The sequence below is a fragment of the Apostichopus japonicus genome, chromosome 6 (assembly GCF_037975245.1).
Source record: "Apostichopus japonicus isolate 1M-3 chromosome 6, ASM3797524v1, whole genome shotgun sequence".
Classification (NCBI taxonomy): Eukaryota; Metazoa; Echinodermata; class Holothuroidea; order Aspidochirotida; family Stichopodidae; genus Apostichopus; species Apostichopus japonicus.
This window is the reverse complement of record NC_092566.1, coordinates 408,444-434,898: the sequence shown is the minus strand read 5'-3', so window position 1 is coordinate 434,898 and position 26,455 is coordinate 408,444. Positions and strand designations below refer to the sequence as shown.

The 26,455-nt window shown below is 40.4% G+C and overlaps 2 protein-coding genes across 5 annotated transcripts in view; one reads left to right on the top strand and one right to left on the bottom strand.

Moving 5' to 3' along the window:
• The window catches only part of LOC139968562 (methylcytosine dioxygenase TET2-like), a 130,792-nt gene extending 115,516 nt beyond the window's left edge, over positions 1 to 15,276 (top strand). For all 3 annotated transcript variants that reach the window (XM_071972649.1, XM_071972648.1, XM_071972650.1), the window contains 9 exons: positions 1,946 to 3,077; positions 3,512 to 3,596; positions 4,181 to 4,274; positions 4,651 to 4,859; positions 6,563 to 6,713; positions 7,521 to 7,610; positions 8,571 to 8,708; positions 9,403 to 11,147; positions 12,019 to 15,276. In XM_071972649.1, coding sequence (XP_071828750.1) covers positions 1,946 to 3,077; positions 3,512 to 3,596; positions 4,181 to 4,274; positions 4,651 to 4,859; positions 6,563 to 6,713; positions 7,521 to 7,610; positions 8,571 to 8,708; positions 9,403 to 11,147; positions 12,019 to 12,088 — 3,714 coding nt within the window. In that variant the 3' untranslated portion in view covers positions 12,089 to 15,276. The remainder of the gene's footprint in view (positions 1 to 1,945; positions 3,078 to 3,511; positions 3,597 to 4,180; positions 4,275 to 4,650; positions 4,860 to 6,562; positions 6,714 to 7,520; positions 7,611 to 8,570; positions 8,709 to 9,402; positions 11,148 to 12,018) is intronic.
• Positions 15,277 to 15,998: 722 nt separating this feature from the next.
• LOC139968570 (cation channel sperm-associated protein 3-like) lies at positions 15,999 to 23,244 on the bottom strand. 2 transcript variants are annotated; one of them, XM_071972665.1, is made up of 7 exons: positions 22,724 to 23,242; positions 20,787 to 20,900; positions 18,757 to 18,951; positions 17,842 to 18,030; positions 17,088 to 17,159; positions 16,612 to 16,769; positions 15,999 to 16,178 (listed from the first exon to the last, which is right to left on the bottom strand). In XM_071972665.1, exons 1-7 carry the CDS (start codon positions 23,087 to 23,089, stop codon positions 16,097 to 16,099), a joined length of 1,176 nt encoding a protein of 391 aa, XP_071828766.1. In that variant the 5' UTR covers positions 23,090 to 23,242; the 3' UTR covers positions 15,999 to 16,096. The 2 variants fall into 2 exon arrangements, with proteins under 2 accessions (XP_071828766.1, XP_071828767.1); XM_071972666.1 differs by lacking the exon at positions 20,787 to 20,900 and having other exon boundaries at positions 22,724 to 23,244.
• Positions 23,245 to 26,455: the final 3,211 nt, after the last annotated feature.

Below are 26,455 nucleotides of genomic sequence, written 5' to 3'. Positions count from 1 at the left end.
ATTTGCTGCTTCTATGAACACTTCATTTGAATTGTGAGCGTATACTATAACTACAATCTTCATTCTTAAGATCCAGTTTTCCAATCTGATGATGAACTACAAAGGTTCATATTCCTTCACCAGAGCAGGTTTTCTTTCAAGTTTGTCAACTGTCTCTTGGTTTGGTCCTTAGAGAGATTGTTGACTCTCAAACTTTAGTAATCCAGGTTTATACTCTAAACAGACAAAATCAAAAGTACAATGGCTTCCATAATGGTTTTACAGAATAGTCAATGTACTTTTACCTTAGCCAAATTTAATGGCTTGTATCCAAGCTTGAACTGTCTTTAACCCCATTAGTGGGGATTTTGTTCCCCCTAGAGGGTACTAACTGAGCTTGTCCTCCACCCTTGAAGGTACTTTGAAATAGCTCATCCATAACCAGACATCTCTTTGGAATGTTGGCAACCTGCTGGTATTAACAGCTCTGGGATAGGGTTTAAGACTTGACCCTGTAGGTTACTCCTGTGCCCTTAAACAAAGAATGCTCCTTGTTCTTCTGCTCCCATTGACCCAGAAAGTTGTGTTATTCAGATTGTGTATGTGCCTGTAACCCACGGATCAGAAATGTGATAAAACATAACTACAACTGTCACTGCAAGACTGGAATTCAATTTAATACTTTGTCTGAGAAAATTTAATATCTATCGAATGTAGCAGGAGCTGGGAAAAAGCAGGGAATGTTTTATCAAGAAGTCATGGCTGTTTATTTAAGTAGAGTGGTAATGTTTGAGGACAGTCATTGCATGGATACCAGAAGGAATGGCAGCTAGTAAGGTGGCATCACAGGGAGAGGAGTCCATAGTCTACCAAACTCTGATGGCATTATCACAGGGAGAGGAGTCCATAGTCTACCAAACTCTGATGGCATTATCACAGGGAGAGGAGTCCATAGTCTACCAAACTCTGATGGCATTATCACAGGGAGAGGAGTCCATAGTCTACCAAACTCTGATGGCATTATCACAGAGAGAGGAGTTCATAGTCTACCAAACTCTGATGGCATTATCACAGAGAGAGGAGTTCATAGTCTACCAAACTCTGATGGCATTATCACAGGGAGAGGAGTCCATAGTCTACCAAACTCTGATGGCATTATCACAGAGAGAGGAGTCCATAGTCTACCAAACTCTGATGGCATTATCACAGGGAGAGGAGTCCATAGTCTACCAAACTCTGATGGCATTATCACAGGGAGAGGAGTCCATAGTCTACCAAACTCTGATGGCATTACCACAGGGAGAGGAGTCCATAGTCTACCAAACTCTGAAAATGTCTCTCTTTATTATTGTAATTGCTAAAGAGTTAAAACAACTTTTAAAGATTTAACCTGTTTTTTTTTATATTTTTTTTTTAGTGCACTTGTAACCGTTTCGTGAATAGACTGGATGAATAACCACATCCCTATATGCATGCACCTTGTCATGACTACAACATTAGATGGACAGTTTGGGGAACTTTATTGTAAATGTTCCTTTGCTGACAGACCAATACTATAACACCTACACATTCACTCACAATAAAACAAACACATGGAACATACAGAGATACCCTCTCAATTAACAACGATGATGATAAACATCGGATCTTGTTTGAGTTGTGCTTATGGTAGGCTGGTAGCGTAGGTTTACATGGATAGGCAAAAAACCAATTGACAGAATAGTGTTTTCTTGTGCCTCCCCTGCCCTCTCTTTCTTCGTGTCATGGGTCAGTGTACATCTAGACTGTAAGTGGAGACAGGAACAGACATTTTTTGATTATGAATATATCCACACAGGTATTACATTTGGGATTTATATTATGTTTAAGGTTTGCCGTGTTACTCCATTTTCGAGTAGAGTTTAATTTCTCTTGTGTTGCAAAAGTTTGTTTTTTACTTCAACATCCTCATTTTCTCTTTGTGCAGGCTGTTGCTGGCAATGCCTCACTTCCTGGGTTTCCACCTGGCCTGGTACCAAACCTTGGGAAATTACCGCCGACTATGTCGATACCAGAGAAGTCCTGGGTACTGCAAGCTGCAGCCACAACCCCGCCTCAAGTCAATGGATTTGCTCATTTCAACAGAATACCTCCCCATATAAAAATGCAAGAGTCTCCTCACACACACAATGACAGTAAAGCCTCTGGCAATTCCCGTTCTGAAATAGGTAAATCCTTGGAGGGGCGGAATCATTTACAGTACTGGAATCATGAAATGTTAGCCAAACATGCTGCACATCGGGTGACTTCACCCACCTCTCATAGCCTCCCTGATAATAATATGCTGCATCATAACTCAGGAAACGGAATCTCAAAAGACTCCATCAATAACCATCTTCCCCGAAATAGTCAGTTTTCCTCTCATCAGAGAGCAAAATCTTCTTCCCCATCTGAAATGAAAAAGTTATCTTCCCATCATCACCTTCATAGTAAACATTCACCAGACCATGCGCCTCACCATACTTACTCTCCCGTTGATCTCGCTGCTGAATCTTTGTTGTCATTGAGTGGGTCAGTCCCCAGGAGGAACTTTCCTTTCCCTCCTTTCCAGAGTAGTAGTAATAATGCAGTTGTACCAGAGAGAGCCTCAAGGCAACTCCCCAAAGAATCAGTTAGTAAGGCTAATCATTTAATTGACTCCTCTCCCTTTACAAAGGTATCCCAGATCAACAAACTATCCACTTCTGAGGGATATGCTGTGTTTTCAAATCCAATGCATGTAGGCGCCCCACCACACACTGGTCACCCCTCCGCCCAAGGTATACTACCCGGAGAAAAAATAACTACCCCCAGTCCTAAGGCACACGTACTCCCTACACATCTATCAGACTCGTACAAATTAGAGGCCCTTGCTGGCTCATCACACTCTTCAATACCAAAGCAATCTTCACATTTTTCAAAACCTGAAATTTCTCCAAACGGAACACCACCGGGTCACAAGACTCCAGAGAGGACCATGGATTCTCCTAAGTTGTCAGTCTCCACCCCTGAAGAGGAAGAGAGGTTGCGAATGCTCAGCAAGAACGAGAAACTAGAAATGCCCAAATGTGGATGTCTTGGTGAGTACAAGAATTATCAAGCTGTGAAATTACTGTGTAGTTTGTAGTATATCATTGAATGTGCATCATTAGCATACCTAGTAGTGATGTCACTGATGAGATCAATATTAAACTGTCATATTTTGTGCTATGGGAAAACTGAACCATTAATAATTGGCATGTATGGAGACTCAAATCCCATTCCATCCTCTCAGCTCTCCATCCCCTTCATGTTTCCTTAACCTTACTGGATTGCTCCTGATTTCTGCCTCCCCCACCTCTCCCCCATTATCAATGCAATGGTTTTGTAGTGAACAGGCTTCCAAATCCAGTAAAACTCATATAACTAGCATGGTGAGTGGAAACAATTCTCAAATGGTGGAGAAAAATCACTAAGATTTGACAGGAACAGTTCCTTGATGTTTTGATAAACTTCCTGTTTTGTTTTTTCACAGAGCATGATCCTGACGAGGCACCGTACTACACACACCTCGGTGCTGGACCGTCTGTGCCAGCAATTAGAAAACTCATGGAAAAAAGGTAATACTTACTTCTGTCCTCTCTTAATACCTGTCTCCTATACATACAGACTAGTAACATTCTTGCAATGCCTCCCCCCCCACCCCCATGACCCTCTAAGGTCACTCCCATCTACAGACTAGTAACATTCTTGCACTGCCCCCCCCTCCCATGACCCTCTAAGGTCACTCCCATCTACAGACTAGTAACATTCTTGCAATGCCTCCCCCCCCCCCACCCCCATGACCCTCTAAGGTCACTCCCATCTACAGACTAGTAACATTCTTGCACTGCCCCCCCCTCCCATGACCCTCTAAGGTCACTCCCATCTACAGACTAGTAACATTCTTACACTGCCCCCCCCCCCCCACCCACCCCCATGACCCTCCAAGGTCACTACCCTCTTCCTTCCTAAGCTACCATTCAAATGTCCTACAACACATTCTTTTTTACTTGGATTTTCATCCATCTGAATCTATGGTTTGGAGGATACCAGGTATGTATTCCCAAACAATGTGGCTGCCAAGTTCATGATCATAGTTTTATATTATTATATAAAACTATAAAAGAAGCTAACAGTTTACCTTTGTGCTTTCTTTTCTCAGATTTGGAAAAACTGGTAAATGTATTAGAATTGAGAAATTGGTTTACTCAGGAAAGGAAGGGAAAAGCTCCCAAGGTTGTCCAATTGCCAAATGGGTAAGTAAAAGTGAAGGTACCTCCCAATATATCATATATGTAAACTGTAATTTGTGTAGATGAGAAGAAAACTGATGAAACAAACTTCAATAAGTGAGCACAAGGTAACCTCTGCTGAAGAAACAGATATATCCAAATCTTGGTTAAAGTGTTAAAATCAGAAGTTAATTAAGTTCACATATTGGTAGTATAAGTTGAACAGCAAATCTTAACATAATTGGTAGGTTTGAAGTATCTCTTTGCAGTTAAATCTCTATTTATATAATACAATGTTGCTGCCTCAGTACTGTAACACCCTATTTTATTTGATCACAAACCAAAATTTTAAAATAAGTTATTTGCAATCATCGTTAAGTACTTTCTTAAAACCTTTCAGATCATCAGAAGGTCTTGTGAGGAAGAGAAGCTCTTGACCCTAGTTCGGAATCGACCGGGCCATCACTGTGAAACCGCCTACATAATAATAGCAATCGTGGCTTGGGAAGGCGTGGAGAACAGGGCAGCAGACTACATGTATGAACTACTCAGGACAACATTACCACTCAGGGCAATACCAACAATGAGGAAATGTGCCACAAATGAAGAGTAAGTTGTAACTATGACAATAACAGAATATTGCAAGCATACAGTATTTTCATTTCAAAGTTTCAAGTCAAATTAATTGTTTAAGCACCTTAACTTGTGTTTTCTAGAGCTATGATTTCGTTCAGCCAAACTTTACAAGTGGACCACTGAGCTAGTCAATCTCCCAGCGTGTTTATCCTGCATGTGTTGGCATGTTTGTGGGTGCTTCCACTCAATTGTGTTACCAAGATTCAGAGATCTGTAAACAGTACATATTACACACAATAGGACCAATATGACTGTGTCCTCTGCTACTTAGCTGAATCTTGCCAGTTCATGGTAACAACAAAGTTGGTCTGCCTCACAGAGAGAAAACAGCATAGTAATCTACATACTATATCATATACTATATCATATACTATATCATATACCATATCACATACTATATCATATACTTTATCACATACTATATCACATACTGTATCACATACTATATCACATACTTATTATACTCTATCACATACTATATCATATACAGGGATGTGCCCACGCTGGGCGGCCCCGCCCAGCACTAAAAATTACCGCCCAGCACTGTCTTAAAAATCCTGAATCCCTCCCAGCACTATTTTCATCTAAAATCCTGACATTCCTAACAATATATTCAATATAAATTGGGCCTAGCCTATGCCAAAATCATACAGACTAATAATGCATCAGTTACGCATGCGAGAAACATTACTTACGGCTCTCAATCGGTCCCTTGTAAAATCTCTTTGAAACAAAACTAATAACTTTTACCAGGTACGTAATATAGTTCGCTAAAAAAATTTAAAAATGTAAATTGTTAGCAAACTAGTACTTGTGTATGTGCTTAAAAACTTAACACAAGTGCCAGCATTTGGCATCTGAGCACCTTCAAATATCGAAAAATTTCTCAAAGGGGAGGGGAACACCCCCTCCCCTTAGACCCCTCCCCCAGGACGGCGATCAGTATACCCGGCACTCAGGAAATCCTGGGCACATCCCTGCATATACTATATCACATACTATATCAAATTCTATATTACAAATGCAACATAGGAGGGTGGGTAAATTAACTAGAAATTATTATCATTGGGAATTGTTTAAACTGTGTTATCCTTGGCACTATATATCAGTATAAGCTGAGTGCGTTGGTTCATACTTCTTCAAGTGAGGAGAGCTGAGTACGTTGGTTCGTACTTCTTTAAGTGAGGAGAGAGCTGAGTATGTTGGTTCATACTTCTTCAAGTGAGGACAGAGCTGAGTACATTGTTTCATACTTCTTCAAGTGAGGAGAGAGCTGAGTATGTTGGTTCATACTTCTTCAAGTGAGGAGAGCTGAGTACGTTGGTACTTACTTCTTTAAGTGAGGAGAGAGCTGAGTACGTTGGTTCATACTTCTTCAAGCGAGGAGAGCTGAGTACGTTGGTTCATACTTCTTCAAGTGAGGAGAGAGCTGAGTATGTTGGTTCATACTTCTTCAAGTGAGGAGAGCTGAGTACGTTGGTTCTTACTTCTTTAAGTGAGGAGAGAGCTGAGTACGTTGGTTCATACTTCTTCAAGTGAGGAGAGCTGAGTACGTTGGTTCATACTTCTTTAAGTGAGGAGAGAGCTGAGTATGTTGGTTCATACTTCTTTAAGTGAGGAGAGAGTGGGGAGGTGGATGGCTGCAATAAACATCCTGACATTTTTTACTCTTCCAGGAAAACATGTGCTTGTCAAGGTTTCAACCCAGACACTTGTGGGGCTTCTTTTTCTTTTGGCTGTTCCTGGTCAATGTATTACAATGCTTGCAAGTTTGCAAGGAGTAAAACCCCCAGGAAATTTAAGCTGCAGGATAGTGACCCACAGGGGGTAAGTAAAGTGAACCACAGGGGATAAGTAAAGTGACTCAGGGGATAAGTAAAATGACCCACGGGGGTTAGTTAAGTGACCCACAGGGGGTAAATAAAGTGACTCACAGGGAGTAAGTAGAGTGACCCATAGGGGTAAAAAAAGTGACCCACCAGGGGGTAAATAAAGTGACCCACCAGGGGGTAAATAAAGTGACTCACAGGTGGTAAGGTAAGTATTGTATCATCATAACCTCTGAAAGAATCAATTATCCTGAACCAATAATTTAGTGAGCAATTTGTCACTAAAAATAGCAGTTTATTAGCAATAAATACCAAAATTGAATATTTTGGCACTTTTAAGTTGACTTAACTCCTAAATAGCCTTAATAGCCTAATTTTATTTTCCATTTCTATGTGATAGAATCTATGAGCTTCTGTTTTAGGAAGGTAGTAGGATGCTGAATTCTGGCAAATAAGACCTCGGAAGTCAAGGTGAAAAATTGCGGAATTTAAAGTGTGTTAAATTGGCCAATTTTGAAGCAATGCAAGTGAAATTTCCAGAGAAGGTTATTTCCTGGTTCTCTAAAATGAGGATGGTAAGGTTTGGAGAGGGTCAAGCAACAGCGATCTGTGATTTGACACGGAATGACCCAGGTGGTTGGAAAGACATGAAACTCTTGTGAAAGTCGTTGTTAAAATTTTGAAAGATGTGGTAATCCTCTAAACTTAATCTCTATATTTGAAAAAATGACAGAAAATCTAATGATTTGGTCTTGACAAATAAAGTTGTGTGTGTATTAACCTTGATTTATTTTTTCTGTCTCAGGAAGAAACCTTGGAGGCCCATTTTCAGCATTTAGCTGGCGACTTGGGTCCACTTTACAGGTCCCTAGCACCAGACTCGTACTCAAATCAGGTGAGAAGTTCTTGTTGGATTGTTAGTACAGTTTGAGTGTCTAGGAAATACCACTTGTTTGCCTGTCTTCATATTCAGGTCTTGGGGAGGGGGAGGAGGAGGGGGAGGGGAGGGAAGGAGGGGGTGGAGGGTGGTACATGACGGTTATGTGAGCTACACTAATTATCTATAGGGGGTTAATGTTTGGGCTGCTCAAGTTGTATAAGGACAATTAGATTGGTTTCAATTAATTCTCAGGAATCAATATTAGATGCATAAGAAACAACGTTTAGGTAAAAGGGACAGTAATTTGTGCATTTGTGCATTTGTGCACCCACAGTAGTAACCATATGTAACTGTAATAATACCCACAGTACTAACCATATGTAAATTATAATACCCACAGTAGTAACCATATGTAACTGTTATAATACCCACAGTAGTAAAGTGTAACTGTTATAATACCCACAGTTGTAACCATATGTAGTAACCATATGTAACTGTTATAATACCCACAGTACTAACCATATGTTAATTATAATACCCACAGAAGTAACCATATGTAACTATTATAATACCCACAGTAGTAACCATGTGTAACTGTTATAATACCCACCGTTGTAACCATATGTAGTAACCATATGTAACTGTTATAATACCCACAGTATTAACCATATGTAACTGTTATAATACCCACAGTACTAACCATATGTAACTTATAATACCCACAGTAGTAACCATATGTAACTGTTATAATACCCACAGTTGTAACCATATGTAGTAACCATATGTAACTGTTATAATACCCACAGTACTAACCATATGTAACTTATAATACCCACAGTAGTATCCATATGTAACTGTTATAATACCCACAGAAGTAACCATTTGTAGCAACCATATGCAGTCATTTTAATTCTGCTCTTTGTTTTATTTTATTGCTGTCCTCATGCAAATTTCAACTCCATGTTTGTGTTTCAGGTAGCATTCGAAGATCATGCCTTGGACTGTAGGCTAGGTCATGCAGAGGGGAGACCCTTTTCCGGCGTTACAGCTTGCATGGACTTCTGTGCACATGCCCACAGGGATCAGCAAAATATGAACAATGGTGCAACTGTGGTGAGTTGAAACCTTCCAAATGGATTGTTCTACAAAACACCAGTTGTTTTCTTGTGGTAACTGAAAATGTTTAAATGTAGCAACACAACCATGCAAAGGTCTCTGCTTTGGAAGAAGAATAAAAATAGGGTAAAATAAGATAACCAGGATTTCAGGAAGGAATAGAAGAAATCTGCTTAAATACAGTGTTTGCTGATATTTTATCCATTCTACAACTCAGCCAAAAGATACTCCCTCATGTCACCCTAATTTAAAATGAAAAGAAAAAAAGTTAACATAATTTAAAAAAAATCTGAGCAATGATAAAGCGAAATAAGGTTATTTAAAGTGAGGTGTTCTCCATACAAAGTCTCAGTTAATTGATTGAACTTGGAAGAATGGAATATATAACTTTTATACTGTTGCACAGAGAAATGTCTGGAAGTCTAGAACCAGAGCTTCACTCGTTGCAATGTACGTTCCAATAAATTCAAGTTGGAGACATTTAGTCTTCCAGTGTTACAGCCAGAGTGCAGCCCAGTGTCATTTCATAGAATTCAACTATTAGTTTGTATCAGGGATTTCATTTCCATGAAATGGATTCTGTGTAACCAACCCTTGCAACAGTCATCTCTATAGTTATCTACAGAATTTATCTACAGAATTGTTCAGATAAAATTAACTTTATGATTAATCTCACCTCTTTTCTTGCTAGGTTGTCACTCTTACCAAAGATGAAATTCGTAAGATGAGGCCCAAGCCCGGAGACGAGCAGTTGCACATTTTACCGCTGTACTACCTCGATAGCACTGATGAGTTTGGCAGTTCAGAGGGTCAGCAGGAGAAGGTTCGTAATGGAAGCTTGGAAGTGCTGACAGCTTACAGGCATAAGTCAAGGCTTCGTCAAAAACCCGTTATTCCCAAAGGAGCTGTGCGACCTCGCAATAGTAGCCATGACAAATCCAGCCCAGCGAAGGGGGGAAAAACAGTCGCAAATCTTTTGGCTTCCAAATCTACAAATCCAGAGGAGAAAAAGAAATACTCTTCTACTTCATCTCCATCTTCTGCTTCTTCATCCTTGCCAGCTGCTTGCCCTTCAGAAGAACCTTCAAAGGAGCTGAAAAAGTCCAGCAGGAGTGCATTTGCTAATCCTAAAGAAACAAACTCGTCTGCATGGACAAATGTAAGACCTCAATACCCCCCTCATGGAATGGAACCTACCATGCATCCTGGTTGGTCCAAGGAAGTTATGAATGGGACGTACCTGCAAGGTGGCCTTAGACCAAACTTTGGTATGCACCCTGAATTACTGAATAGTATGAGGCCAGAGGGGGTATTACCTGGTGTAAACCCACAGGACTACATGTCTATTTTTCCGCAGTATTCTCCTTATATGCCCCCTGGATACCCACCAATGGCGACGGCAGGGTTAAATGGAGTCATATCACCAGAACAGTTGCAACAACTTCAGCAGGCCAACCCACATTTATCCCAAATGTTACCTGCATATGCCATGGAGGCAGCTTACCTTATGGGTAACCCGTACATGAGGTTACCTCATTACCAGCATATGGAACCTGTCGATATTAAACCAGACCCTCAAAAATTGAGTGAAATGATGGGACACAGCTTTGGTAAAATGTTTGCAATGCAAAAAGGACTTAGTCATGGACCTGAAACAGAACAGAAATACTCTAAAAGTTTAGAACAGAAGCAATCATTGAATGGTATCTACCCAAAGAGTTACCATCCCTCAAACTCTGTTTCTCAGCATCAAGATGCAATATGGCGACCTCCTATCTTTCACAAAGATGAACCAAAAGCCACGACAACCCCAATAAATGCAATGGAGCAGTCTGTTAATGCATTACCCAATCATGGAGGAGTTAAGGATGCAAAGAACAAACACATTCCATGTCAAACCAGTATCAGTCATTTACCAAAGTATGCACCAGTACCCCTCAAGGTAGAAGACCCAGAACGTGAAAACTCCTCCCCAGAACCAGCCGAAGAGGAATATTATTCAGACAGTGAAAAGTGCTTTGAGGACCCAACCATCGGCGGTGTCGCTATTGCCCTTTTACATGGGTCAGTCCTGTTTGAAGTAGCAAAGAGGGAACTCCATGCTACCTCATCTCTGATAACCCCATGTAGGCAAAAACCCACCAGAATAAGCCTGGTATTCTATCAGCACAAACAACTCAACTACAAAAATCATGGCCTTGAAATGTATGAGAAGAAAGTAGAAGCTAAGAAAGCTTTACTGATGGAGGAAGGGAAATTACCCCCGACAAAGAAAGGACAAAAGAGACCAGCAGAGGAAGGGAAATCTTCTAAAGCTAAACATAAGAAAGAAGATAAATCAGTTATTCCAACAAAACAAGCTGTGACTCCATTTACAGATACAGTGGTCACAGTAGCCTCGTATGCCTCCACAAAAGTAACTGGTCCATATCAAAGGTAGGTTACACCTTAATACTAAATAAATAACTAACTCAACATAAATATGGAACTGGGGCTTATCCAGGATTGGTTACATCCCAAGCTGAAATTTCTAAGCAAATGTCTCAGCAAATGTCAGTCAGTTGAGATGCTTTAGTGTGATAAACTGGACATTGAACCTATACTGTGAATTGAGTGGTCATGACCTCTCTATCCATTATAACCAGCTTTGCTTGTTGAGTCTTTAATAATATATCTGGTATAACTGGTAAGTGCATAATTGGTTACTTGCCATAAGCAGGCAAGTAACCTATGCAGTCGAGATGGCATATGCATGTGTGTGTATGTGACACCCTAGCTTGTAAACACGAAATCTCAAGATGGGTAACCTTTCTAGTTCTCATATATGGCATGTGGCTTCCCCATAATTGGTACAAGAACCTTATTGTTTTGGGTGGAGGTCAAAGGTCCTTGGGGGTCGACAGAGGGCAAAATGTGAAAATCTAAAGAATACTGTATCTCAAGGACCTGAACAACAATGGAACTGATGTGTGCATGATAGGATAGCCTTTTGTAGTGTAAAGATTTACACAAGTTCTGCATATATTGTCAAGGCAAGAAACCACTGTGAGGGTCTTCACTCTGGTTCTGCATATACTGTCAAGGCAAGTAACCACTGGGAGGGTCTTCACTCTGGTTTTCATAAAGCAGCTTGTACAAGTTAAGTCGGCAGTGCGAAGAAGAGAAGTTGCTCTTTGTAAGATGAGTTAAGATTATTAGGGAAAAACGGTGGTCCCTATGTCCATTTCTGAGTTTGAATATTCACGTTAATTATCATTTGATATTTTCCAACACTATTAATGCGGTCCTTTATTCACATCTCTTACAGTCCGCCTGGCAAATCCAGTCAACATCCAACTTCAGCTGGCTCTAAACCTGCAAAAACAGAAGGAATATGACAGGTGTGGACTAAAGCAGCTGACACCACGTCCCCCTAAGGAAGTGTGACCATGTCTCTCCCCTTTGAGATGGTTTATTGGTTAAAGATTAATGGTGACTAACAGCACTACATGACAATAAAGACCAACACCTGAAACTGAGGAGGAGAAGGACGTATGTGATTTGGTGTCATGGCTCTGATGAAGAATCTGGTGAGGTGATCCAAGCTTCAAATGGCTGGTTTGTGGCCCTAGTGAGGTGACACAAGCTTCACATTGGCTGGCTTGATGGCCCTGGTGAGGTGATTCAAGCATGGTCGGGACCATGAACGTGATGTGCACCAATTAGCGATGATTGGACCATCTTCAGTACTCTTAGTAGGTGATACAGGCCATTCCCTCTTAGCAGGTGATACAGGCCATTCCCTCTCTTAGCAGGTGATACAGGCCATTCCCTCTCTGAGCAGGTGATACAGGCCATTCCCTCTCTTAGCAGGTGATACAGGCCATTTAAATGTAACAATGGCAAGGCTTACATCCATCCTGGATAAACTCTCTTTGTATATTTCTGCTAGTATGAAAGTATTACCTAGCTAGCTATCAGCAATATGCCATTGTTACAATAAAACCACTAGAAACAGTGATAATATATCATAATGTTCATCTATTGTTGAGAAATTTTGTATTTAAATTTTTAGAGCAGAATGAAATGTAAAGGGTGTATTTATCTTGTATCCCTTTGAGGTTTTATATTTTTTAATTAGATTACTCAAAGAACTATGAATAAATAAAAGCAGAAAAGGGTATATGTTCACTAAATTCTTTGTTGGTTAATCAATTTTAGATCATTTTCAACATCATTATTTTTAATTAACTTCCAATCTGCATACATTTTCTTCATGGACTCACAGAATATTTTAATTTCAAGTGACTTTAGCTTCATGAGTATTGTGTAATGGCTTTTTTTAGCAGCCGGAATTTTTCGAATTTGTAGAACTCAAATTTTTCTGAGGACTTTTTTTATCAGTCTTAACAGGTTTCAAATGGTACAAACATTTATCACTGAAAGGAAACATAAATAAATAAAATGAATGATGTAGTGAATTGTACAGACATTTTAACTCCTTTTTTATCACTTTGGTAATGATTTAATTTACTGGTTTTGGGTCTTTGAGAGTTGATTAGAAGAGGAATGGGGATAGTGGTGGTGGGGGCCGGGAAAGGGGTGTAACTTTGCAGCTGGGAAAAATATGATGAAAATGGAGCACTTGCCAAGCAGTCCCATCAAACTACTGTATACTGAGACTTACTAATGAATTACAGATATACAAAGGCTAGGTATGAGACTTATTAGGGATGTCAACATGAAAAGGGAAGGATAAGAATGGCTTCCTCTTTATTGGTATAAAATATCTTTCATCATTCTTCTTCTGAGAGCAATGGAACTAAATGTTCCTTTATCTTAAGATGAATCTGGAAAAGTGCAAATAACAATCAATTTTATAAGATTTTTTATTACTTTTGATTGATCATTGTAAATTTTGCAAAACCAAAATTTTGAAATTTTCAGAATGTTGAATTGGTCATTTTGGATTGATGTATTGTCAAAATTCATTTATTTATGAATGATATATTTTTCAAATAATGTTTTGACTTTTTTCAAAGCTCTTTATTAAATCCAATGGATTTTTTTAAATGACAGTTTCCTGACAGTAAAACACAAGATGAATCATCACTATAAAAAAGACGAAAGTCAGCAAGTTTATAATGTTAACAATTGTGTAACTAACAGTGCTATTTAAAGCTGCATGTTTATATACTTATTATACTTATAATAAGCATCTTTCAAACTTACAAAATATGTTTCAATGATTGCAAAACATTAACAGTTTTATCAGGTGTAAGATTGTAGTTACTGCTTACAGCTTTTTACTCAATGCATGTTTGTTATGACTCATTACTAGGTTACCCTCCTGTATGTGGTCTGATACCTGTATGTGGTCTGCTACCTGTATTCGGTCTGCTACCTGTATTTGGTCTGCTACCTGTATTTGGTCTGCTACCTATATTTGGTCTGATACCTGTATGTGGTCTGATACCTGTATGTGGTCTGATACCTGTATGTGGTCTGCTACCTGTATGTGGTCTGCTACCTGTATTTGGTCTGCTACCTGTATTTGGTCTGATACCTGTATGTGGTCTGCTACCTGTATGTGGTCTGCTACCTGTATGTGGTCTGCTACCTGTATGCGGTCTGCTACCTGTATTTGTTCTGCTACCTGTATGTGGTCTGCTACCTGTATGCGGTCTGCTACCTGTATTTGTTCTGCTACCTGTATGTGGTCTGCTACCTGTATGCGGTCTGCTACCTGTATTTGGTCTGCTACCTGTATGTGGTCTGCTACCTGTATTTGGTCTGCTACCTGTATTTGGACTGCCAATAGGAGGTTATTGTGACTACACAGAAGATTTACATATAGTGGATCTGATGCATAACCACCCTTTGTGTACAGATACTACTGTGTTACTAAGAAGCTATTGTGTGATTGGAAGACCAAGAACAATGATTGTAGCAACATGTATAGTTCATGTCATGTCAGGTCAAACGTGAATAACATACAACTAGAATATCCCCAACATTGTTATCATTAATATGTATAGAAACTGGACTATTGGTTGAACCACTTTTTGTAGACATATTTTATAAAAATGAATTGCAAATATTTTCTTCCTTTGTTTTCAAATTAAAACTATGTCTGTATATAATTGAGATCATGTTGATCAGAAAATTCAGTTTTTTTTAATGTTTACAATCAAAGGAGAATAAAATGGACATTCTATACAATTGCTCTACTAATTGCAGCAGATTATTTAGCATATTGCATATGTATATTTTGTACCAAGTTTTAGTAGTAGCCAGTTTTGTAATTCAGAGTAACAATTTGTAGCGAAGCTATCACAAATTTATTTAATCTTATTCTGCAATTTCTGTAACATGAGGTTTGTCTTGTACATATGTGTTATCATGCTTCTATATGCCTCTGTAAAAATTAATGCATTGTTTGAAACAAAATGTGCTGTTTTAGGAAATACGCAATTGTATGATTCATTTTGTGTCAACATTCAACGTCTTAGTGTGTACAAACTTGTGTGTGTGTGATTGTAAGAAAATTGTTTAAATATAACATCTGGAATTGGAGGAACACAAACTATTTGTTTTGCTTTTCTTATGGTCCCTTTTCATGATGGTCCCATGTCAAGATGGTCCCTTTTCATGATGGTCCCTTGTTAAGATCCCTTCATGATGGTCCCTTGTCAGAATCCCTCCATGATGGTCCCTTTTCATGATGGTCCCTTTTTCATGATGGTCCCTTGTCATGATGGTCTCTTGTCAGGATGGCCTCTTGTCAGGATCCTTCCACGATGGTCCCTTGTCAGGATGGTCCCTTGTCAGGATGGTCCCTTGTCATGATGGTCTCTTTTCATGATGGTCTCTTGTCAGGATCCATCCATGATGGTCCCTTTTTCAGGATGGTCCCTTGTCAGGATGGTCCCTTTTCAGGACGGTCTATTGTCAGGATCCCTCCATTCTTGTCAGGATGGTGCCTTCATTGCCAATGAATTTGCGGAGGTACTTTACACAGTGAGCTTGGAGAGGGCTCAATTATAAATGGAACGGCTGATTTTAACCTAGTTTTTATGGCATAAACATGTGTGAAGATTGAGAGGGGAATCATATGAGGCAGTCAATCTCGAAAGAACAAACAAAAACTGAAAACAAGTGACACATTTTTAAACGTCTTAGTTCATTTAAAATGAATTGAGAGTTGTGCGTTGAAATGATAGAGTAATTGGTCTATCAAATTTACCCTTTACCAGGATTGTTGGTTCTTAGGATGAGGTACTGTATTCATAACAAAAACAGCAGAAAGACATTTATCTTTATTGTTTGTTCTCTGAGGTAAACCAGTCATAGTTTTTCACAATATGAAGATGTCTGACATTTGAGTGGTTCTTGTCAGAAGACCGTTACATGCCATATCGTTCCTTCAGTTTCTTCTCCATCACCATTGCTAAAAGATTGACCATTTCAAAATGTAGCATCTGAAGCCTGCAGAGATAAAACAAAGGGAAAGCTTTTTTCTTTGCAATAAATAAGCCTGTTGTTAACTGTGTTTGGCTCCTTTCGATTCCTGGTAAGTAAATTTCGTTAAAGATACGAACTGATAAACAAAGTTACTTGCAACTTGGTTGAAACTGGGAAGCAGCCGTAACATGCTTCATACACTCGTTCTGGTTGTTATTACTGATTGATGATCTCAACCATTCCACTGTGGATGACGTGGAAAGTCCAAGAGCTACACGGAGTGTTAGGTAAGGGGGCCAGGACACTCATCTCAGGATTAACTCTACCCCGAATAGAGGGCGGCGGTCCTACTTTTCATCATTTCACACCATACAACAGCTTGCATTATTTCACTTCGTTTATATGTGATTGCCTTACCAACACTGCTGGTAGGGGTTTCCACATTTATCCTACATACCTGTACGATGTATTCTCCATGTGATCAAGAGATGTAATGGTGGTTTCTACCCAGGTTAAATTCGTTGCAAGGTCAACGGAGATGACGTAATCGTCATGACGTAATGTACTCTGAAATTCCTTCACCATGTCGTAAAAGTCCTTATAGTGACCCCGGTTCTGTTATTAAAACAAACACGATCAATATGGGAATCATAGGCAGTCGCATGTAGTGTACTAGTGTATTGCTAGTATCATGATATGATTGGATGTTGGTTGCCATGAGTGGATTTTAGTACATAGGCCTACTGTCGGTGATCTAATTATAGATTATTCGAATAAACTATCGAAGTACCAAGCATATATTTGCAATTCTGGCGATTTGGGGAGATCCCCTCCCTGAATATGACGTCATAATTATCAAGGTGATACGGCTATTATGCAAGGAGAACGCATAACGATTTTATGGACAGTGCTACTTGTTACCGACTTCCTGACCTGTTTTTCCAGCATTTGACGGACTTCGTTGTGTTGCCTCTGGATCATGTACTCCTTCTTCCTTTGTACGATCTGAGAAAAATGCAAATCCATCGTAAGTGACTCCCGTCGTGCAAAGTACACCAGAAGACGAGAAAACAAATGTTGTGTACTAAGACCGTATTCATTGACAATTTGAATATGTTTTACGAGATATCCAGCTTATTTGAATTCACCAATGGGAGGTTTTGTTAATTTTGTTAAACTTACATATGGAAAATAGTATGTTATAGAAAGAATAACATGATCAGCTATGCTAATATATACATACTTGGATGGAGGTCACGCTATTTTATACATCAACTTTCGTTTGCAGGGCAGGCACAGTCAACAGACTTTGGTTCCGCTAATCACCGTAGTAATACTTCCTGTCACTATAGCTTAACTAGTTACATTTAGGTTAGTTTACCGACCGAGAGGGGTCCGGAGGGGGGGGGGGGGGCACGAGAACTTTCGTCCAAGTGTAATGGCTTTGACTTATTTATCTTATTAAAGCCTTGTGAGTATATGTATATATATATATATATATGTATATATATATATATATATATATATATATATATATATATACATATACATATATATATGTATATGTATATATATATATATATATATATATATATATATAGGCCTATATATATATATATATATATATATGTATATGCACTCTTCCATGTTATGATTAACACCGTAGCTTCATTACAAGCACTCTTACCTGTTCACGTTCAATAGCCTGCTCTCGTCTGTAGTTCTCTGTTGCTTCATGAATATTCATAATAACTAGACCAATGAATACGTTAGTAAATATGAAATGACCCAAGAATATAAAAAGAATGGTGTACAAGCGGCTTCCTTTGATATTTCGGATATCGAGTTCTCTTTGCAGGTCAGTCCAACCTTCTACCTGTTACGCAAATAAATTCAGATTTAGAAACCTTCAGAAATCAAGACAATTTATCATCAATTAGCTAAAACTGTAATCTGTTTGTTTTTGGTCCAACTCATTATCGTCTCCATATACATGCGTGAGTTACATAGGCCTATACGTATTCGTGGCTTAAACTATGAAATGATGAGAACTGAAAAATTCGAATGTTTTGTAGCTGGATATTAAAGTATAATATATTATATTATATTCTCATATTTGATAATAAAGCTTTTAAATATATTTTAGTATTATGATATCAAAGGAGTACGAGGTCTTAATATCTAAACATATGACCATTACGCATATAAAGACATCCGAATGCATGATTTTAATACATTCTGATACAAGATCTTAATATTCAAACCATTAGGATACTCCCAAAGAGCATCATGAGACTTGAGATTGCAAAAGAATCATACTTATTATGGCCCAATCATTCAAATTGAAGGGAGTACTTTATTATTTATTATAACCGTGATATAATTGTTGCCTATATAGCTTGATGTATCCGATGACACTGAGTGCAGCAAAGATTGATATACAGTTATGTTTAGTGTTAACAGTTACTATGATTCCTGCGGATTCATTGACGGTAATGGCGTGATTTCATTCGGGACTACATTCCCTCCGCGGTCCCACCACCCCCCCCCCTCCACGGTTCCTCCACATTTTCTGGTCAAAACGAGCATGTGAGATACGTACCGTTACGTAGTTGAAAAGTGAAAGCATGGCGCTGCCAAGATCTCCCCAATGTTCTTTATCGCTTTCAGTCTCTGAATCTTTGTAACCAAATATGTAATAGCCCATAATGCTAAACAGAAACATCAGTAACAGGAGTAAGAGGACCACGTTGACCACAGAATTACGGATAGTGTCAATAAGTGCCGTCACCAGTACCTGGAGGAAGAGCGGACTCTTTATATGTTAACTGTAAAGATATTATAGAAGAACCAGTCAATAAGTGACGTCACCAGTACCTGGAGGAAGAGCGGACCCTTTATATGTTAACTGTAAAGATATTATAGAAGAACCAGTCAATAAGTGACGTCACCAGTACCTGGAGGAAGAGCGGACTCTTTATATGTTAACTGTAAAGATAATATAGAAGAACCAGTCCATAAGTGACGTCACCAGTACCTGGAGGAAGAGCGGACTCTTTATATGTTAACTGTAAAGATATTATAGAAGAACCAGTCAATAAGTGACGTCACCAGTACCTGGAGGAAGAGCGGACCCTTTATATGTTAACTGTAAAGATATTATAGAAGAACCAGTCAATAAGTGACGTCACCAGTACCTGGAGGAAGAGCGGACTCTTTATATGTTAACTGTAAAGATATTATAGAAGAACCATGTCAATAAGTGACGTCACCAGTACCTGGAGGAAGAGCGGACCCTTTATATGTTAACTGTAAAGATATTATAGAAGAACCAGTCAATTAGTGACGTCACCAGTACCTGGAGGAAGAGCGGACTCTTTATATGTTAACTGTAAAGATATTATAGAAGAACCAGTCAATAAGTGACGTCACCAGTACCTGGAGGAAGAGCGGACTCTTTATATGTTAACTGTAAAGATAATATAGAAGAACCAGTCCATAAGTGACGTCACCAGTACCTGGAGGAAGAGCGGACTCTTTATATGTTAACTGTAAAGATATTATAGAAGAACCAGTCAATTAGTGACGTCACCAGTACCTGGAGGAAGAGCGGACTCTTTATATGTTAACTGTAAAGATATTATAGAAGAACCAGTCAATAAGTGACGTCACCAGTACCTGGAGGAAGAGCGGACTCTTTATATGTTAACTGTAAAGATAATATAGAAGAACCAGTCCATAAGTGACGTCACCAGTACCTGGAGGAAGAGCGGACCCTTTATATGTTAACTGTAAAGATATTATAGAAGAACCAGTCAATTAGTGACGTCACCAGTACCTGGAGGAAGAGCGGACTCTTTATATGTTAACTGTAAAGATATTATAGAAGAACCATGTCAATAAGTGACGTCACCAGTACCTGGAGGAAGAGCGGACTCTTTATATGTTAACTGTAAAGATATTATAGAAGAACCAGTCAATTAGTGACGTCACCAGTACCTGGAGGAAGAGCGGACTCTTTATATGTTAACTGTAAAGATATTATAGAAGAACCATGTCAATAAGTGACGTCACCAGTACCTGGAGGAAGAGCGGACCCTTTATATGTTAACTGTAAAGATATTATAGAAGAACCATGTCAATAAGTGACGTCACCAGTACCTGGAGGAAGAGCGGACTCTTTATATGATAACTGTAAAGATATTATAGAAGAACCATGTCAATAAGTGACGTCACCAGTACCTGGAGGAAGAGCGGACCCTTTATATCTTAACTGTAAAGATAATACAGAAGAACCAGTCAATAAGTGACGTCACCAGTACCTGGAGGAAGAGCGGACCCTATTATGTTAACTGTAAAGATATTATAGAAGAACCAGTCTAAGATAAGATGAATATTAGTTTTAAATTTAAGCCAGATAGATAGTTTTACGACTAGCTTTTCCCACCTCTCACGGAACCCTCCTAATGGAAAACATTATGAAGCATACAAAGTAAATTGTTATTATTGTATTAGTATTCACGCAACACAGATGTTTTACATAGACGCTTGTCAGCTGATATCGTAAATGACACAAAACGGACCTTAGTACATATTCATCTTTACATTAGAATTTGTAGAGTCAATTTTCACCTGTAAACCTTTCACTAAGGAAACAGTTCGTAACGTACGCAGTGTTCTCAACGCCCTTAAAGTCCGCAAGGCATTCAGGTTGGTTCCCCCTCCGCCGACATTCGTTAGCAGAATCTTGAAAGGAGATCAAAGTTACATCAATATATAATCTTGAATCAAACATGCATAACCTGAAGACTTATTCTGACAGTTTATGTTGCGATTTGGATAAGATACATACGTTGTGGCTATAACCTGAAATGCAAACCTTTGTTTATATGACGTACACATTACAAGTCCCTCGGCTATTACAGGTGCATATTTAAGTTTAGAAATATCTATTGTTCTTTAAGAGAACATTTTTGGCTTCAATGAGCACTGCCCAATCACCGCGGGCTATCTCAAGTACCTTATCTTAACTGATGTATTTAGACAGAATTGTAGACTTTACACGTGATAATCAAAGACAGAAGGGACATTTAATTACTAGTAGCGTTTCGTTGATTATTCCGGTTTTCAAGATATTCAACTAAATGGTAAATCTCTGGTATGCTAAATCGATGATGACGTCAACTCCTCAGTACAGGCCAAAATGTTAATGTTAATCCATCGTTATTATCGATAACCTTTAAACGTTGCATTCTGTTCTTAGAATCTCCAAGTTATCACCCACATGTGAACATCATGCCCGACGAACAACATTTCTAGCCTATAGGCTAGACATGGCATAGGCTACCCAAAGCCAATATAGCGTCGAAGGATATGTTTAGTCCGGGGGACAATTATGTCACCACAATTCCCCTTTCTGAAGTCTTTATTTGACCTTTTTAAGGAAATGGGTATGCGCCGTATTTCTATATATCTGTGATCCCGGGGCTGCAACCCTGAGCCCCACCCCTCTCCTAGCCCTCCTCGTGAGACCTACGACCCCTCTCCTAGCCCTCCTCGTGAGACCTACGACCCCTCTCCTAGCCCTCCTCGTCAGACCTACGACCCCTCTCCTAGCCCTCCTCGTGAGACCTACGACCCCTCTCCTAGCCCTCCTCGTCAGACCTACGACCCCTCTCCTAGCCCTCCTCGTCAGACCTACGACCCCTCTCCTAGCCCTCCTCGTCAGACCTACGACCCCTCTCCTAGCCCTCCTCGTCAGACCTACGACCCCTCTCCTAGCCCTCCTCGTGAGACCTACGACCCCTCTCCTAGCCCTCCTCGTGAGACCTACGACCCCTCTCCTAGCCCTCCTCGTCAGACCTACGACCCCTCTCCTAGCCCTCCTCGTCAGACCTACGACCCCTCTCCTAGCCCTCCTCGTGAGACCTACGACCCCTCTCCTAGCCCTCCTCGTCAGACCTACGACCCCTCTCCTAGCCCTCCTCGTCAGACCTACGACCCCTCTCCTAGCCCTCCTCGTCAGACCTACGACCCCTCTCCTAGCCCTCCTCGTCAGACCTACGACCCTTCTCCTAGCCCTCCTCGTGAGACCTACGACCCCTCTCCTAGCCCTCCCGTCAGACCTACGACCCCTCTCCTAGCCCTCCTCGTCAGACCTACGACCCCTCTCCTAGCCCTCCTCGTGAGACCTACGACCCCTCTCCTAGCCCTCCCGTCAGACCTACGACCCCTCTCCTAGCCCTCCTCGTCAGACCTACGACCCCTCTCCTAGCCCTCCTCGTCAGACCTACGACCCCTCTCCTAGCCCTCCTCGTGAGACCTACGACCCCTCTCCTAGCCCTCCTCGTCAGACCTACGACCCCTCTCCTAGCCCTCCTCGTCAGACCTACGACCCCTCTCCTCGTCAGACCTACGACCCCTCTCCTAGCCCTCCTCGTCAGACCTACGACCCCTCTCCTAGCCCTCCTCGTCAGACCTACGCATAGAAAGTGAGAAAGATCGTCATCACTGTCATCCTCCAAAAGATCATTAGTTTTCTCTCTTCATACAAAGAAGCCCTCACTTACCTGAACATAGGAAATCAGCAACACGAATAAATCGAAGAGGTTGTAGCTACTGTAAAAGTATTTGATTGGTTCTGCATAAATCTTCAAAATAAACTCAAGGGTGTAAATACCCAGAAATAATTCATCTAAAAAGTCGAAAACCATAAAAAACCGAACTTTCAGACCGTGGTCTGTTTCTAGAGCCATTGTTAAGGCGTTCATGATGATTGTTATCATGATAAATCCATTGAACCAATTGGACTCAGTTATTCGAACAACGAATCGATGAAAGTTAATGTCAGGTCGAACACATTTACTTTGCGTGCCTTCGTCATCAATTATAAGCTCATCTTGTACACTTCCTGTTACACTCTCTGTGTCAGACATCGTTATCAATTTCCAATGACTCGGATCGGACCCAACTTGCGTATCTCTGACTTAATGATGTTGAATGACCATTTGTTAATGTGTCGTATTGGTCTACTAACATCTAAAATACAGTTTATATGCACAGAATACACTTCAGTGTAAGTACCACGATAAAAAATAAAAAACATTAGAACAGTAATTTCAACCTCGTGTAGCACGCGCGCGTTGTATTTTTAATCAATTTTGATCACGCTTTACGCGTGCGTACACTTGGTGTTACCGCTGAGGAATGACATCGCTCTGAAAGCGGCGCTATGCAAAATCTCTGCTTGTGACAGCATGGAGGTAAAAACAGACTTTTACCTCCATGATGACAGCTTACCAGAGCTCTGTTACAGCACACAAAATGAGTTTCTGTGTTTACAGCGCCGTAGTAGAAGTGGATCACTAATGCACCGTCAGCGCTATCCATATCGTTGACTTGCTTTATGTCAGGGCAGAGACCCGATGATATAAAATATTATTTGTGCCAGAGATTACCGTGTTCTTCATTTCAACACTTTCTGTAAATGCCTCAGATATGTCAGTCAAAAATATGGACGAGCTTCGGTACAAAGGGTCGATTCAAGGTTTTGATACTTTGTGGTAACATTAAAAAAGACATGTATTTTTAGTCCACACCGTATTTCTATACCGCTTTTGATTTTCGAGAAAACCCTTCAAATATTTGAGGCTCATCAATTAAAATGGCTTGACGGCTTAGTCTACTTCCAGTTCCTCAGCAACACCAAACATGGTATGGGAGTCTTTCTGAGCCAGGGATGTGGAGGGGAAATGCGTCCCTCCCTTTTCGCACTGGTGCGGACATTTATACATTGTCGAAACTGCCAGATATTGATATTACAACCATAACGGGGAAAAAATAGTGGGAGGGCAACTAAATAAGTTGGAAAATTAGACAAAATATTCAAGATTTTGAAAGGAAATGATGAAAATTTGCCGTAAGGGCAAGATCCCTATCAGTTTCATTCCCCTCCCAATATGACTAGCTTCCTCGTTACACGGCATGATTTCAATATAGCCTCTATCCCTTACCCCTCCCCTCGCTCTTCGAGAAGCAAATCGACTCCCATGCACAAAAAACATTACTACAGATTGAAAGAAGTTCTCTACATGGTTCACCGTTTTAGATATTTTATTAGAATGCCGATCTGTATTTTTAATAAACCTATAGCTGTTTTTGAATGTCTCTATAGTCGAATTTAGAAGGGCACAACCAAGTTGAGGACCACATCGCTTCTTACGGGGACTCTCGAATCTATATCACGTGAGAAATGAAGTTTAGAGTATTTTGTCCGGCCAGATATATTTTCGGCGAAACACCTTTGTCAGTACTGTTGTGATACATTAGGGAACGTGTATGAAGTTTCACCCGATTCATATAGTATCATACAATAATATTGGATCATAATAATATTATAAAACATCCATAATGATATCGTTGCATACAGTATTACATGGTACAATGATGTATGATAACAATTATATATTGTGTAAAAGTAAAAAGGTCTGACGTTTCGATCCTAGCAGGATCTTCTTAAGAGACTGAATGACAAGTTGCAGTAACAGAAGGGACAAAAACAGTAACACGCACAGACTAGTAGACAAGGGATGGAGAGAAGAAAGCAACCAAGATGGGTAAGAGGAGAGGTAGGAGATAAACTGTACAGGGACAAAGAGAGATAAGCGTGGAGAAAAAGGTGGAAGAGAGCTATGAGAAGACAGAGAGGGAAACATGGCGATATGGAAGTCGGGAGGGGAGGGAAGCAGAAGAAAGGTTAGTCATGTCCTTCCTAAATACTGAGCCCATGAGGTTGAAATAGTGCGAAGGCTTTGCAACCACAGTCTCTCTGATGATTTGGACTCGGTCAGGGGGCTACCTAAAGATTCAATCCCCTGTAGGGATATATCATGAATGGTATGGTTGGGAAGGTTAAAGTGTTCTCCAACCGGGGTCTCAGTCTTCATGATGTTGGCTGTGCATCTGTGACCATAGAACCGCTTCGTAAGGGTGGTTTTAGTTTCACCAACATATTGGATGCCGTAAATTCTACAAGAGATTAGATAGATAACAATAGAATATGTGCAAGTGCTGTGACCCTTATAGTCTTGTGTGTGAAATGGGTGCTGTGGCTGGTGATGGAATTGGATTCAACAAATGTGGTGGCTGCAGATGACGCATCTCGAAGTACGATCACATTTGAAAGTACCATGCTGAGCCTGAATGGTTGTTGGATTAGAAGTTAGAGATGGAACAACAGCACGCACAAGAAGGTCCCGTATGTTGCGTGGACGTCTGTTGGCGATGGTGGGTTTTTCAGGGACGGCTCGTTTGAGTCTATTTGAAGTGAAGACAGTGATGTGGATGTTAGTAGTGATTTGCTGAACAGGAGGAAGATTTGGGTGGAAATAACATCCATGCAAGGGGAGCCTGTCGTCGCAATCTCTTCCCTTTTTGGCTTTCACTGCCAATGTAGGTGATCTGGATAGGGAGCGGACTCTCTGGGTGGCTTCATACACCTTTCGGACACTATGGCCTCTAGCTGGCAGTAAGGTGTTAAAAAAAATGTATGACGAATGAAAGAGGAATTGTTAGAGCAAATGGGACGAAGATGAAGTGCTTGACTGTAGGCAATTCCAGACTTGCAGTGACGGTGATGGCAGCTAGAAGAATGGAGATACTGGTGTGTGTCTGTGGGATATAAGTCAGTGGAGAGAGAACCGACGTGTTCCTTGCGAAAAGTCACATCGAGGAAGTTAACCTGTTGGTGAGAGTAGTCAGAGGTGAAATTAATAGTGCTGTGGAAGGAATTTATGTGATTGATGTATAGGTGAGGCTATCTTAATCACTGGTCAAAACGAAGATGTAATTCATATAGCGCCACCAGATAAGGGGACGGCAAGAAGCTGCACGGAGCATGCGTTCTTCAAGGCTAAACATAACAGGGAAGCAAAGGAAGGTGCCATCCTGGTCAGTGGCGTAGAGAGGTACTTTTGAGTGGGGTGGGGGCTGAAGACTGATGGCCGGTCTGGGGGAGGGGTCTTAGGGGAGGGGTCCCCCTCCTTCTGGAAATTTTTTGCAATTTCAGGTGGCCTCAGATGCAATTTGGTGCAATATAGCACACTTCAACACCCACTCCATTTTGTAAATAATTTTGCATTTTCACCTGGCCTAATAGATGCAATTTGGTGCTCCAAATGAGATTTTTTTCTCAATTGGCAATGAAAAAGGGGTTTTCTGACTTGTGAAGCGGGGGGGGGGGGGCGTAATGATACTTCCGCCCCACCATATTTTTCACTGGGGCCCCCGGTTCCTACGCCCTT

Bases quoted from the DNA above. Each gene is read 5' to 3' on its own strand.
- LOC139968570 (XM_071972665.1), bottom strand. From the start codon at position 23,089: ATGTCTGACACAGAGAGTGTAACAGGAAGTGTACAAGATGAGCTTATA. The intron at 18,952-20,786 runs GTGAAAATTGAC...CTCTTCCTCCAG, and splicing joins CCTTAGTGAAAGGTTTACAG to GTACTGGTGACGGCACTTAT. The intron at 17,160-17,841 runs GTAAGAGTGCTT...CATTTTTCTCAG, and splicing joins AGGCTATTGAACGTGAACAG to ATCGTACAAAGGAAGAAGGA.